This window comes from Serinus canaria, chromosome 7 (genome assembly GCF_022539315.1).
Source record: "Serinus canaria isolate serCan28SL12 chromosome 7, serCan2020, whole genome shotgun sequence".
In the NCBI taxonomy this organism is placed as follows: Eukaryota; Metazoa; Chordata; class Aves; order Passeriformes; family Fringillidae; genus Serinus; species Serinus canaria.
Genome location: NC_066321.1, coordinates 22,649,231 through 22,663,351, shown reverse-complemented (window position 1 = coordinate 22,663,351; position 14,121 = coordinate 22,649,231). Strand labels below are relative to the sequence as shown.

The 14,121-nt window shown below is 40.8% G+C and overlaps 1 protein-coding gene across 4 annotated transcripts in view; it reads left to right on the top strand.

The window, feature by feature from the left end:
- The window catches only part of ZNF385B (zinc finger protein 385B), a 110,125-nt gene extending 105,387 nt beyond the window's left edge, over positions 1–4,738 (top strand). For all 4 annotated transcript variants that reach the window (XM_030241894.2, XM_018911587.3, XM_030241889.2 and 1 more), the window contains 3 exons: positions 269–447; positions 1,536–1,637; positions 3,268–4,738. In XM_030241894.2, the coding sequence (XP_030097754.1) occupies positions 269–447; positions 1,536–1,637; positions 3,268–3,486 (500 nt within the window). In that variant the 3' untranslated portion in view covers positions 3,487–4,738. The remainder of the gene's footprint in view (positions 1–268; positions 448–1,535; positions 1,638–3,267) is intronic.
- Positions 4,739–14,121: the final 9,383 nt, after the last annotated feature.

Here is a 14,121-nt window from a genome sequence, read left to right as displayed (position 1 = left end):
CAGCAAACACTTTGGCCATGCAGTCCCACACTGCCCCAGACAGAGTGGTCCAGCATGCCTGCTGCTCCCTTTTCTGCACAAAGCCTTCTGGCTTGCCTTCAGATCAAGGACTCAGGAGCTACACTGCCTGAAACAAGAGTCATCATTAGTCCCAGTCTGTGGTGACTTTAACCATTCTGTCTTGAAGATAAATGTTACAAAGTCCCAGGGCTGAGGGAGTGTTTTGTGCTGCTGCTGATGAGCTCACCTGCATCCCCTTGCCCATTAGGCTCCAAGCACAAGACCATGGTTGAAGCTCGGAATGGTGCTGGTCCCATCAAGTCCTACCCTAGGCCTGGATCCCGAATGAAGGTGCAGAATGGCAGCAAAGGCTCAGGACTGCAGAACAAGACGTTCCATTGTGAAATCTGTGATGTCCATGTTAATTCAGAAATTCAGCTGAAACAGGTAACTTCCATGTATCTGGAGCTCTTTGTTGGTTGAAGTTACATTGCAATGCTGTAGGTGCAGTGTGAAGATGTATTGGTGAATATTAAATGAACTTAGTATTTCTTATCTGTCTTCCCACAACTATTTCTAAATATTACATCATAGGTCAAGTTCACCTTATTATTTTAGTTGGGAAGGATGGGATTGATAGTTGTAAAAGCAGAGGCATCAGTATCAATGAATGGTATAGCAAATCTCATTTAAAAGTTTTCTCTGGTTCAAGATAGGGATTTGAATCTTGTTCTCCTAACTATAAGAAATTCTGGGTTGAGGTTCCCTGAATGCATCTTCCAGTGCTGTTCTCAGTCTGCTGTAATAATGTTTAATGCTATGTGAGAAGGAAAACATGACTCAAATCTATTGATTTGGGACAATCACCAGTAGTGCAATACTGTGGATATGTCTGAATTATGTAGAACAACATTATCATTAGCAGTGGGGCTGTTGTGTGCCCGTGGAGCTGTTCTGTCTGAGCCAATTAGCCCTGGGTTCAGAGCTGTGCCCATACAAATGCAGTGATTCTGGTACCCAAATGGGAATCTCTGATTGGATGGTGCTGTGCTGTGTGAATGTGTGCTCTCATTCCCTGTTTTTCAGTTAGCTCTAAGATAATTTTAAATGCATGTGTAGACATATCCCCGGGTACTGGTTCTTCCTTCAGCTAATATTGAATTGTTTACACAACTGAACAGTATCAGCAAGATGGAAATTTACCTCTTACTTCTGAATATCCCTATGACCTAGTGATTACAGCTCTGCCTGGTTTAAAGCTCCTCAAGTGGATAAAGGAAATACTAACCAAAATATCAATAATTTGCAGACCCTGTCTTCAATCACAAAACATGCTGTATTTAATTAGTTTCTGATCCTTTATTTGATATGCTCCAAATTGTTATGTTTAATTCAGCAAAACTCATCCTTGCTCTCTTTAAAGAACCTACTTTATCTTACAAACAGCTTAGGCATATCCTGCTGATAAATCAGTTTCAAACTCAAAACCAAGAAATGTTTAAAGAGCTAATTAAACGTGAGGATATTTATTTCAGCACATTTCCAGCCGAAGGCATAAGGACAGAGTTGCAGGAAAGCCTATGAAACCTAAATACAGTCCTTACAACAAACTGCAGCGCAACCCAAGTATTTTAGCAGTAAGTATTTTTATTTCTCATCACTGTCTGTGTGAATTTGTGACCTTGGGGACTCCCACTGCACAGAGACAGGAACATGACAGACCTGACGCTTCTGCAGCCTCTCTTCCCCTGCAGGCTGAGTCTGCACAGGAAATCAGATTTGAAGATGGTTATGTGTTCTGTCTGCCCAGTCCAAGGCATGCAGACAGCACTGCAAGTGTTACTTACTGCTAGGAAGAAGGGAATAGTCAGTGGAATGGGGAATGAACCATGTGCCCCATGGAAAGGTATCAGCTCTGCTGGGCAAGGGCTCTTCTCTTGGAAGGCAGCAGTGGGTATACTCTGTCTTTTTGCACACCTGAGAGAGCTATAAGTTATGATGGATGCAGTCAGGGAAAAGGACACAGGATGTTAAGATATAAAAATACTAATGCTCATTCTCTGCATACAACAAAGCAGGATGCTGTGTGGATGTATGAGTTGGTGCAAAAGAGCCATCAGGTTTTCAGGAGAATTGACTGCCTGTATGTTCAGGCCATGTCTGTCACTGATATCAAACACCTCTCCTGTCTCTGTGCCACTGGCCAATGCCTGTCACACACACCTGCATTTCCAGCAATCCCCCAAGCTGGTCCTGCTGATCATCTGCAGCCAGAGTTCAGGTGGCTTTAGCATAGCACAGTTTGTATGTTTATTTGCTCTTGACACAGCCAGTGTTTATTGGAGAAAAGTGCTTGCCACCTGTGGCACAAAAAAGCAGTTTACAAGTTGAAAAGAAACAGATGCAAATGTGTGTAGGTAAGAGAAAGCATGTGGAAAGCCTGTAAATGCTAAAATATTGATGTGTTTTTGGGCTTGTTTAGAGGTAAATGAAAATGCTGTAGGCCTCCTCTAAGTCTCCCCACTTGATAGGTTCTGGCCATGCTAATATTCTTCACTTGGAAAATACATCATTGTATCATCTATTGCATAAGGAGAGACCACCAATTTTAAAGGAAGAGCATGAGTATTTTTCCAATTGAATGATTGTAGTGCAAAGCATTTTTAGTGATATAGATTTGAGTGTATATATTTCTGATTAGCTGTTTCACCACAAGCACCAGCAATGCTTGTAGATCCTATGTAGAGTCATATATACATATATTTCAGAAAAATGTTCTTTTTGGCATCAAACTGAAATAATATTTCTACTTTGAAAAGAGCTGGTCTGCATTGGGAGGTGCAAAGCTGACTGGTGTGATACCACCTTCCCATCTTGTCCAATCTGCTTTTCTACAATTCATTTTTGGAAGTGGAAAATTGGACTTTTTATATTGAAATCCTAATCATGAGGGTGTTTTTAATATTTCATGCACACAGTTATGATTTATATAAAGTTACTCACTTGCAAATTATGCTTCCTTCTAAACATCGGTGAGATGGTCCCTAGACTCAAGAGATTTATTTATATTTAAATATAGGATTTGGTTGCTTTAGTTGCCCTGGGAGCAAGAGGACAGTGCAGGTAACATTTCTGAGCAGCTGGTAGGAGGTTTCTATGAAAAGCCACAGTGTCCCCTGTGCCAGGGTTCACTTTTTCCCTCATGCAAAAGTGGGTGTTGGGAAAACTGTATTGACAGTGCTTTTGTGTGTGTGTGTTTCATTCCAGGCAAAACTTGCATTCCAGAAGGACATGATTAAGCCACTGGCACCTGCTTTCCTCTCCTCTCCTCTGGCTGCAGCTGCAGCTGTGTCATCAGCTCTGTCCCTCCCTCCCCGGCCCTCGGCATCCCTGTTCCAGGCACCAGCAATCCCGCCAGCCCTGCTCAGGCCGGCCCACGGGCCCATCCGGGCAACGCCTGCCTCCATTCTCTTTGCACCATACTGATTCATTGAGGTGGGAAAGAGATAACTGTGGCCAGTACAAAGGGCAAAGGAAGGCAGGAAAGGGGTTGAGGTTTTAAAATGTTTCTCTTTTGCAATGCCACCCATCATGACACCTCATCCAACCACGTCATAAAATCCATCGTTGGCGGCACTGCGTTTTGGAGTCTAGACAGCTCTGTCTTCTCTCTGTCTCTGTTTTTTAAATCAAAATGGCGTGATTTGCTTAAAAAATAAATTGCTCATAAGTTTTGTACCATTAAAGATTCATGCATCTATTCTTTTTTTTTTTTTTTTTTTTTTTTTTTGTTTTTCAATTTGTATGATGCACCTTGGAATCAAGGAACATAAAATATTTTCCTGACAGACTTGAAAACTAGGGTCTTCCTCACTCACACCTATGTAAATACTTCTCTGGAATGCAGTGGGGTATAATCTAATGTGGAAAAAAAGGAAAAGGCAGATGAACCAAATGCTTGATTGCAGATAACATCTCAAGAAAGAATTGCATCCATTATTTTCGTGTGCTCTTGTTGACAGGGATTGTGTGCTGTCCTAGACCCCAGTACTGGTGTATCTTGTGTAGTACTACAGATGTACCATGTCTAATTTTAATATTTTTAGTTTCTGTGCAAATGTTTGAAAGCAATGCAATGCTGAAGCTTTTAATTATTTCTTTTGTGTCATACTTTATTTAGAGAAATCAAGAATAGAAAGCCATATAACATAGAGTTAAGATTACTGCTTGTTTGCTACTTTCATTTAACTTATTTTTGTTGCTTCCTCACTGGTGTTGCTAAGCAATGTTTAAAGAGAAAAAAAGCTTTTCAATTGCACATTGCCACAGCTCACATGTGTTGTTCCAGAAGACAATGGATCCATGTGTTTGTACGTAAATATCCTGTTTTCTCAATTTCTAACTGGTTTCCTTTGTAATAATGCTGCATAACATTGTGGCTCCCTGATGCAATAATGTACAGAACATAAAATATTTATAATTGACCATATTCTCTGTTTACTGAATATATTGCAGTAATGTCCCACCTATCTTCTTACCTCCCCAACCCTTTTATAAAGGTGAATCAATATGCAGTGCTCAGACTGGAGTCATTATATGATAATGGGGACTACAGGTGGAAGAAAGGAAAAAAAAAAAGAGAATTAACTTTTAGAGCGTCTTTATCAGCAATCCATAATAGTAAGATGTCTGTGTATTTTTTTAAATGTACCTTTTCAATAAAATAATAAGAAAATTATTCGTGCTTATTGTGTTTTAATTGGTACAGGGAAAAAAAAAGCCTGAAAAAAATTTAGCTAAAGGAGTCTTCCAGGAGCAGACGAAGCATCAGAGTTGCAATAAAGTATAATTACAGAACCTGTGTTTGTTTCCCTTGTGTTTTAATGTCTTTTCCTCACTGCAGCCTGTAACAGCTTTTACTGAAGCTTTTTTGCAGCAAGACTGTAAACATTCACATCAGAGTTTTGGAGGAAGATGCAGCAGAGACAGGTGTGTGATTATGTGAGTGTTTTACTGTACCCCCACAATGCTGCACCATGGTTGTGCCATTGCTAATGGAGATTAAGGATTAACTTTAAAACCAGCCTGGGCAGACTTGAGACTGGAAGCAGGAGGCTTGGGAGCCAGGACTTGCTCTGAAGTATGGGCAAAGCATGCAGTTGCTTGAGCCAGCAGCAGGCTTTTGAAGGGAGGTATGTGGGGAAGCCCTGAACTTATCTTGTTTTACTGCTTAAAAGCTTAATCTATTCTTTAAAAGCCTGGTCTTTGTTAATAAAAAGTGGAAAGTGAGGAGTACAAGAGTAAAATGACTCAACTTGTAAGGCTGTTAAGGTTAATACAAAGCCAACAGGGCCATTACAAATCCACAAAGGCCAAGGAAGAAAAAACTTCAGAAACTTTATAGTGCAGATTTACAGACCAAGACAGACCTCATAGTAACAACATTATTAGAGACCATTTTCTGTATAATTCTCCCCAATTACCCTGTTCTGTGGAGCTGTCAGTTGTGAGAGGATAATTCACTGGAGAATTACCTACCAAAGGGGTAGGGAAGGGAATCCAAGCTTTTAGCATCCTCTGGGAGATCAGTTGACTTTGTATTAATGTTGTGGACTCTGAGACTCGCAGGGTTACAGGTAGACACCCTGCCATGTGCATCTGTTTGTGCCTGGTTTTGCAGAGAGTGCAAATTTGTCAGATTGAAATGCTCAGCTCCCTTCAGAGGAGTTAATCCTATCAGGAGCCTGTTGCTGACCAACCTGAGCTAGGTTTACAGATCTCTGTATTTTAACTGGTTACTCAGGAAACAAGAGTTGTCTGTGTATTAAACCACTGTTTTTTCATTTTATATTCTACTGTTGATGATAAGAAATTTGAAGTAGTTACAGGTTTCTGCAATTGAAAATGTTCCTATATGAAATAGAAAAAGGAGAGGGGACTGGCATAGTGTGTGTATACTTCTTGGACAGCTGATTGTTTTAAAGAGCATCTTAAATGGAGAAACATTTGGGTCACAAAGGGTGAAGGAATGTGTTATGTCATTCAGCAATGAAAGGAATTAATCTGTGAAATAAAAGGAGCTAAAACATGTGTTTGTGAACCCAGGAAGATTCTTAATTAAAACTGTGTTAACTTGCATTTTGTATGTTGAAACTCTGCTTGCCACCAAAGTTTTGTCTGCAACCTGCAGGACCAAGCATTTGAGATGATAATTACAGGAAAAATGGCAAATCCTCCCATTATGCCTACTGGGATCTCTCCTTTTAAAAGTGAGCTTTACAAGAGAAAGAAAAGTTACATCATACTCAGACAAACACAATCAGCAGCTTTTCTGAAATGTTAGGATACCTTCTCATGAAGTGTTACATCGTGACATTGGCTAGCAATGCAATTCATGCATTTGTTGTTACAGATAACAAGTATTGAAATTTCATATTGGCAGTGCAGTTAGCTTTTTGAGTAAGATATCAAATGTGGAAACCACTAAGGTAATCAGGTTACAGTAATGGGATCATGTCCTCTGGCCCATCTGTTATTCTAGATTTGGTGACTGCTCTCTGAGCTGCAAATTGTTCTTGTATGAAAAGTCAGAAGTTACAAGGGCACTCTGTGGGTTGGGGATTATCACCATCTTTCTGTAGCAGAAAAAGAAAATACAGACCCATCAACAGGAACTTTCTGCTGCTAATTGTGACTGGATCATGGTCTCTGTATCATAAAAGATTTTCACAAAGGTAAATTGTGATGTGGTCCACTAGTCTGTACAGACTGAAGATTTATATAGACTGCTTTTTTAAAAAGAAAAATAATGGTGATAGGTTCTTCTATAGCCGCTGCAGATCCCTAGTGTGTGTGTGTGTCTCTCATTTTCAGGTTAAAATAAGAATAAAATCCAGTTCTGGTCAGACAGCAAGAGAAGACAGGAGATAGCATGGACATTGCCCAGTTGATCTCACCTCTTTTACTCTGATGATAGTGTTACACTGGGCCCATCTACTGATAAAGTAAAAGGCAGGTTCTTTAAGAAAGAGATTTTTTTCATTTAAAATAAGTTGCCTTGTTTTACTACCTTGCAGTCTGATCTTGAGCTTTGATTTTATAGTGAGAAAGTTTTGCAAAAGATTTTGTCACATTTTTCTGGGGGGAAAAAAAGCATGGTGGTTTTAAACTCTGCAGGAAGTGTTCTGCTCTCTTTATGGATCTGGCAATAACCCAGTGAGCTTTACTGCATAACTTTTGAACATGTCACCTTGAATAAGTGAGGTACTTCACTATTTATTCATGCCTGGTTGGACATTAAATCTCCACAGCCATCATCTGCTGACAGTGGTCACAATAAATTTCTTACTGTGGCTTCTATATTTTTAAAACTATTTTTTGCTTAATGCTCTTGTTTCAAGTGACAGTTGAAACATCCTCAAGTATTTCTTGGAATGACCAGGCAAAACTAAATGTTTTGAGTGCCTAGAATTCTTCTATATTACAATGTTTTATTATTAAATTAGCACTGGTTTAGAAATGTTTATATTTGGCTTTGTGTCATATTCATATTTATTTGTATTGATAGGGTGCTGTGCTGGATGCCAAGAGCCAGGGTCTGCTGAATACCTGAAGTGAAGGAGGCCAATCTGAGACTGCTGCTTTTGAGAGGCTGCAGCTGAGGGAGGTCTCCTGGGACAGTGAAAAGGACAACTTTATGTGTGCCTTCAAAAGTGTCAAGAGTGAGGATCTGGGCACATGGAAGCAAGTAGGTGGCTGGGATTTGCCAGCGTGGGTTGGCAGAGAACAAAAGCACATCCAGAAGGCAGAGTGCTGCCTGGCTGCTGTGGCAGACCCATCTGCACAGCCAAGGGGAGCCAGGTGCTCTGAGGCTGGCTTTGGTCAGGCTCCAACAGCAGCTCTCCCAAATCCCAGCAGCAAAGGCAGGGATTTGTACAGTGAGTGTTGGACAGCCTGGGCCACCAAGCTCCAGGAGCTGGACAGCTGCTGGCAGCCTGTGACAGCCTCTTCAGGTATCTTGCTCATAAAAGATGTCATTTTTGGTTAAGGCTTCTCCCCAGAGCCATCCACCCAAGTTACTTCTCCATTAAGACGCTTTGCTCTCCATCAGCTGTGAGAGGGGGAACACATTCCCACTGCTCAAGGATTGGCTTCTGCCATCCAATCTCTTGTCATCCCATGTCTGACAACACATTGCTGTATTGTCCTGCCTCAGCCCCTGATTATATCAGTTGACTCTCCTTCCTTGACCACATCAAGCCATGCCTTTGTTTTTCCAGCCCTCTCTCAGGCTCCTAGGTGTGAGTTTCTCATAGCTTGTCAAGATGTCAGCTCCCTTCTCCATCCCCTGAGTATGAACTCTGTTTTCATTTTCCAGTAGGTGCTGGTAAGTTTTTTTTCTCTTCTGCCCTTGAATTAAAAGTTCAGCTCACTAAACTGTAAAGTCACCAAAAGTCCACCTTCAATTTATTTCCTAGAGCTCAGTTATGGCAGCAAAAATCCAAACCCACCTCCTACCCCTCCCCTGAAATGAACCACCACCACTGCAGGGGAGAGTAAAACTGTCATGAGATTCTTTGATGTCAGATTTAGCAAATAAGAAATAGGGGACAGCAGAACAGTGACTCTTCTTATTTTATCTGTCTAAGCTCTGTCAACCTTGACTGTACTAAGCACATTTCCTGGCAGATATGATGCTTGCCTTAGAGGGTCAGTGATGCCTGCAAACTCCTGCTTTTCAGGATATATTATCTCCTCAGGAAGGGAGGTGGCAGCTTGATTCAAAACTAATTTTCATGTTGAACTGTGCCAAGTCAGGTTTACGTCTGCAATTTGAATTTTAAAACGTTCTCTAACATTTTGTGCAGAGGCTGAATGAAAAATGGATCTTGGTTGCTTGACTTGACTGGAGCTGCTCAGGGGCTCTCAGAGTTGAATAGTGTGAGTCTGCCCCTTGCCCAGCAGGGCAAAGGAAATACTGGGGGGTTGTTGTATGTGAGAACAAATGCACTGGCTCACCCCTGCTCTTTCTTGCTGGTGTACTGGCTCACCCCTGCTCTTTCTTGCTGGTGTAACTCCAGTGGGAGTTTTGCTCCTCTTTGGAACACAGTCCAGCCCCACTGGAGAACAGCACTGCTTGCAGCTATGGCAAAGTTAATTCTCCAGAGTCTCTCAAGTCCTCCTTTCCAGAGGTTTTTCCTGCATCTTGTCTTCCTGCCTCTGATTGCAGAGGCAATCAGAGTTCATGTAGAAAACCCCATCCAGTGTGAGGTTTACCTGTGACTTTCCCAGGTGCGTGTTTGCTGCTGAATTATTCATTCCCCAAGGAAAGGGAGATGGGAACAGGAACACCATGTCTGACACCAGGCTGAACTTCATTAGCAAATACTTTTAACCTGTGATGGAAAAAAACCCATAAATCCCAGACTCCAGTTCCTTGCTAAACAGACTTCAGTTTTGCTCTCCCCCTTCTCCCCTACCCACTTTTGACAAATACCTGAGGGCAGGAGACCATGCAAACACAGATACTTTCTACCATGTGTGCCCTTTGTGGTGCCAGTCAAGGCACCTGGCTCATAAATCAGCTTCAGGGATTGCTTTCTGTAAATTGTTTAGTGTGGGAGATCCTGATTAGTGGTAGCAAAGGCACCAGAATTGTTCAAATGTAGAGGGTGATAAGAATTACATCCACATTTTCAAATGAAAAAGTTCATTTTAAAATAATGGCTTGCTGTTCCCTCCCTGGGACTGAATGCTGGGAATGCTCTGGTGCCTCCTAAATCATCAGAGCTCGCCTGCTCTGCAGTCTTCTGTCATGGGAAAGAAAACATTAAATAGTTTTAGTCTCCTGAAAATACTCACCTCCTAATATATGTCACCTGCCATTGCTCTTATCCATTTTTCAAAGGAATTCAAGGGAAAATTGAGACCCTTTAAATCTGCATTGCAGCTGCTTGCTGTGTGCTAGGATGGTGCTCCAGCAGATTGGGGAGGAGGCAGCAGGATGAGAGTGGGCAAGGAGGCTGCAAGGGAAGAGAGAGCTCTCCCTGCACTGCAGTGAGGTGTGAGAGGTACAGTGCATTATTCACAGGCATTTGAGGGGAATACATTTACAAACACAACTGCCAGGCTTTGTTTACATTGTCAGTGAGCAAAAAGTTGTGATTTGAAATGCACTGCAGTTGTCACTTTAAGACAACTTTCGAGTGAAGACTTAAACTAAAGAGCAGTTTTACAGATGCTTGATAGATCTAATGAAGGGGACCATTCCTCAGTGCCAGGAACTTCTCTACTCCAACCCATTCTACTGGCATTTCTTTTTCTGTGTCTCACAAAATATATTTGCATGCTAAAGCACTCCATTTCTTTCCTCTTTTTCTTTTGCTAAGGCTACAATTTTAACTGCCAAATTTTAGCCTGTGACTTGAAAAAGCTCTGATGGGCAGTAAGCTCAGAAACCCTACTCATTTTCCACAAGGCACATTTACATTTACTATCAATGTCTCCAGAGCTGGCAAATGTTCCAAGTCAAGGAATTACCAGAAAGCAATGACAAAACTGGGATAGTGATGGTTATTTCTTTCTATTCACATGCATGTGTTCATTCTAAAGTAGACATTCATTTCCCTACTTCTGTAACATAGAACATTGATATTGAAGGTAGAACCTTAATAGAACTTGAACTTGGTATTGACATGGCCAGACATCCTTTAAAACATGCCACATGGAAAATTTATTTCTAGTTTGACCACATCTTAAATTATCTGATTATTCCAAAATATACTTGGATGTTCCCAGAGAGTAAGGTCAAAAGAAATGGACTCCAGATAACAAATAAAGTTTTTAAGAAGGTAGGAACAAAAAAAAATTGCAATCATCTTTCATTTTAGGACTATATTTCACCACATTGTCAAAGGAATTATCTTATCATGACAGAGAACATGAAAATCATCAAACTTTTTTTGGTTGGTATTTGGAAAGTTGGTAGTGGTGATTGTTCCCACCTTCTCTCAGCTCTTGGCTGCGTGCTTTCACCAAGCAGTTCACACAATGATGTGTTCCAACACATCAGCTACTTGCTCTCTAGTTTGATTTAAAGTAAGAAAATTTTGATTCTGTGAGTGTCTCTTTCACATGCAGTGGAGACAAAGGGAGTTTTTTATGCTCATGAAAAGAAACACCAGGACCTTAAAAGCAGCTAGTGATTTTTGGAAAAAAGGAAGACAGGGGCAGTTCTAGCAGGACTGAGTCAAAACAGTCTGTGAAACAGACTGCCAGAGCCCTGTGCTGATGGGCAGTCAGCCTCTTGTCCATTATCTGTTATCAAAGGGAATGGCTGAGAAAGTAGATTGGAGATCACATCACAGCTCTCTTCTTTGTCTTAGCAAAGATGAACAGTGATGCCTTTCTCCTCAAGCAGCTGAGTTCCTGGCCACAGCTTTTGGAAGTCTTGAAGGCTTGGCTTCTCTGATCTTTGGCATTTATCCTGCAGCTCATGACTGTGGTGCAGTCAGCCCTCAGAGTGGCACACAACCTGGAGCCATGTATTAGCTGATCTCCATGAAGTATGGACAGGGATTATAAAGAGAAAAAATCAAATTGTAACAGCAGAGCAGTTTGATTTTCTTATTTCTGTCTACTGTTAAGAGGGCATGATGTTTGATCTGCATATACTGCTGATAGAGGGATTTTCCCTCTGTTTCCTGGGATGGATCTTCTTATTTCTAGCAGCATTGAAACAAGTAAACAAACAAAATGTTTCTGCTGTGTTGAAACTCAATTTTCAGAGTTAAACCTTGGAATAACAAGGCTGACTAGAGTCCCTTTAGAGGATAAAGAAGCCAAAAAATTAACACCACCACTTCCCAGGAGAAATGAATTTCTTCTTGGCACTGATTGAAAGTATAGAGGTAAATGTGAAGCTCCAAAGAAATCTCTTTGTAGGCATTTTAAGGGGTTGAGAGCTGCTGCCAAGCATTTCTGCAGCTCCCACAGAGACTTCATACCAGGAGGACAACAACAGACCAAAGAAAAGCTCAGTAGAGCTTGTCACACCTGGAACAGCTGGATGTAGGTTTATAATAGAAATATTCAGTCTGCTAAGAAACTTTCAGATTGATTAAAAAAATAAACAAAAGGAAGATAAAATATGATTTACTGTTGCATGCTGATTTCACACTGAGCACCCTTCTTTGGTTTCCTCTTTTTAGGCATATTCTTATGCACTGAAAATAATTTTTAATATTCTCAAGTTATGGCTAAATTAGAAGAATTCTTTGAGCTTTTTAATTAGGTAGAATCTGATTTTGTAGTTAATTTGTCAAAGAGTATTTTCAAAGAGTCCTCCCATACTGCCATCAATCTGCCCAATGCCTTCTCCTGGAGATTCAGCCTTGGCTGCAACAAGGAGCCTTGAAACTGAAGGACACAGCTCAGCCCCATGTTCTGACAGGGACTTTGCTGATCTCCTGAGGAAGGAAACAGTGCACAAAAATGTCATACAGCTTCTGCATAAAGGAATTTCATCTGGGGAATTTCCTTTCCTTCACTAACCCAGGAAGGAAGGAAACAGCAAAGAGGGGGATTGGAAAGAATTGCAACCCTAAAATCTGTAGGTCTGTGGTGAGAAGAATCCTTGCAACCTCACTGCAGCTGTCTCACCAGCTGTGCTCCTCCCATAGTCATGCCTGTTGGAAAGAAAATCAAGAATCTGTATGTTAGAAATTCTGATGTGCAGATAGACTCTGTGATTCCTTCCTAAGTTCCATGCTACCTTGAAATGCAAAATTAGGATAAAAAGTGTAACTCTGTCGAGTTGCACTAGGGATATTTGATTTATTCTGCATCTCAGAGCAAAGGAAGTAATGCAGAGAGATGGATTTTCTTGTGGCCAGCTGATAAGATGAGTACAGTTAAACTTGCATGCAGCTTTTTCCCCTTTAGCACTACAGCTTTAAGTTGCAGAAGTTCTTTGCATGTCTGTAAAAGTGAGTCTCCTAAGGCTATGTTTTAAATATACTGCATGTGCAAGAATTATTTAATTAGGAGAACCGACATTGCTTCCCTAAAAACAGACCAATGAGAAATATGTCATTAAAAGGAAAAGATACTTTTCTAAAGGACTTTGCTGATTACTATCCTAAAGTAATTAATTACTTCAGAGTTTACTGGTATAAGTCAATAAAATTGTTTTCCACAGAACTTAATGAGATATTTAAAAGTATAGTATATGATAAAATCTTACTTGTGAAAAGACATATTAAAAACTTAACCTGACCTGATATTTATCATGATGTAACAAAACCACCAGTGATTCTTTTGTATAGGTAAATACTTCTATACTTAATTAGAGCCCATAAGCTAAATTGGAAAAAAAAGGCCCAAAAGCCAAATGCAAAGCCTTAAATCTGGAATTATTTATTTAATCTGGAGCCAAATTACACTGGGCTAAGATCTGTGAACAGTGGACATGAATATACCATGATGCAGTTAGAAGTAGTACAAAATTCTGCTGAAAATGTTTTGCTGAATGAAATTATGGCAGTTTGAAAAAACAGGTGGAAACCCAAAGCACCTTGAGCTGGAGAGCAAATTAGATGTAAGATCCAAGAACCTCTCAAACTGGATTATGATTGATTTTCTACAGAAATTCCAAACATAACTCAGAGTTGACAATGGAAGAATAAAGTCTAAAGCAAGTTGGATTCCACCCTGGACTGGGATTAGGATTTCCTAGAGCCTTAGGAAGGTGCAGAATGGTGGAAATGGATTGCAAAGGACAGTCACCCACAGCAGATCACATCTGGCCCAGCAGTTCCTGCATATCAGCAGAAACACCCCTGGGAAGCCACCTGTGACCCCCCTGCCAAGTCCTGCCTGCTCATGCAGGAAGCAGGTTGGTACTTGCCTGCCTCAGCTGTGGCATTTTGAACCATCCAAAGCCCCCGGTGGCAATTCCTGCCCCTTGTCTTCTTGTCCAACTAAGAAGTGAGTCAAAGAGGGTGTAAATGGATACACACCTCTCAATAGGAGTGCTGTGTGCCAGTTTAGGCTCATTAGCCAGAGTGTAATTATGTCTGATTTCACATCACTCCTGAACTTGATCCATTAAGGAAACTTTTA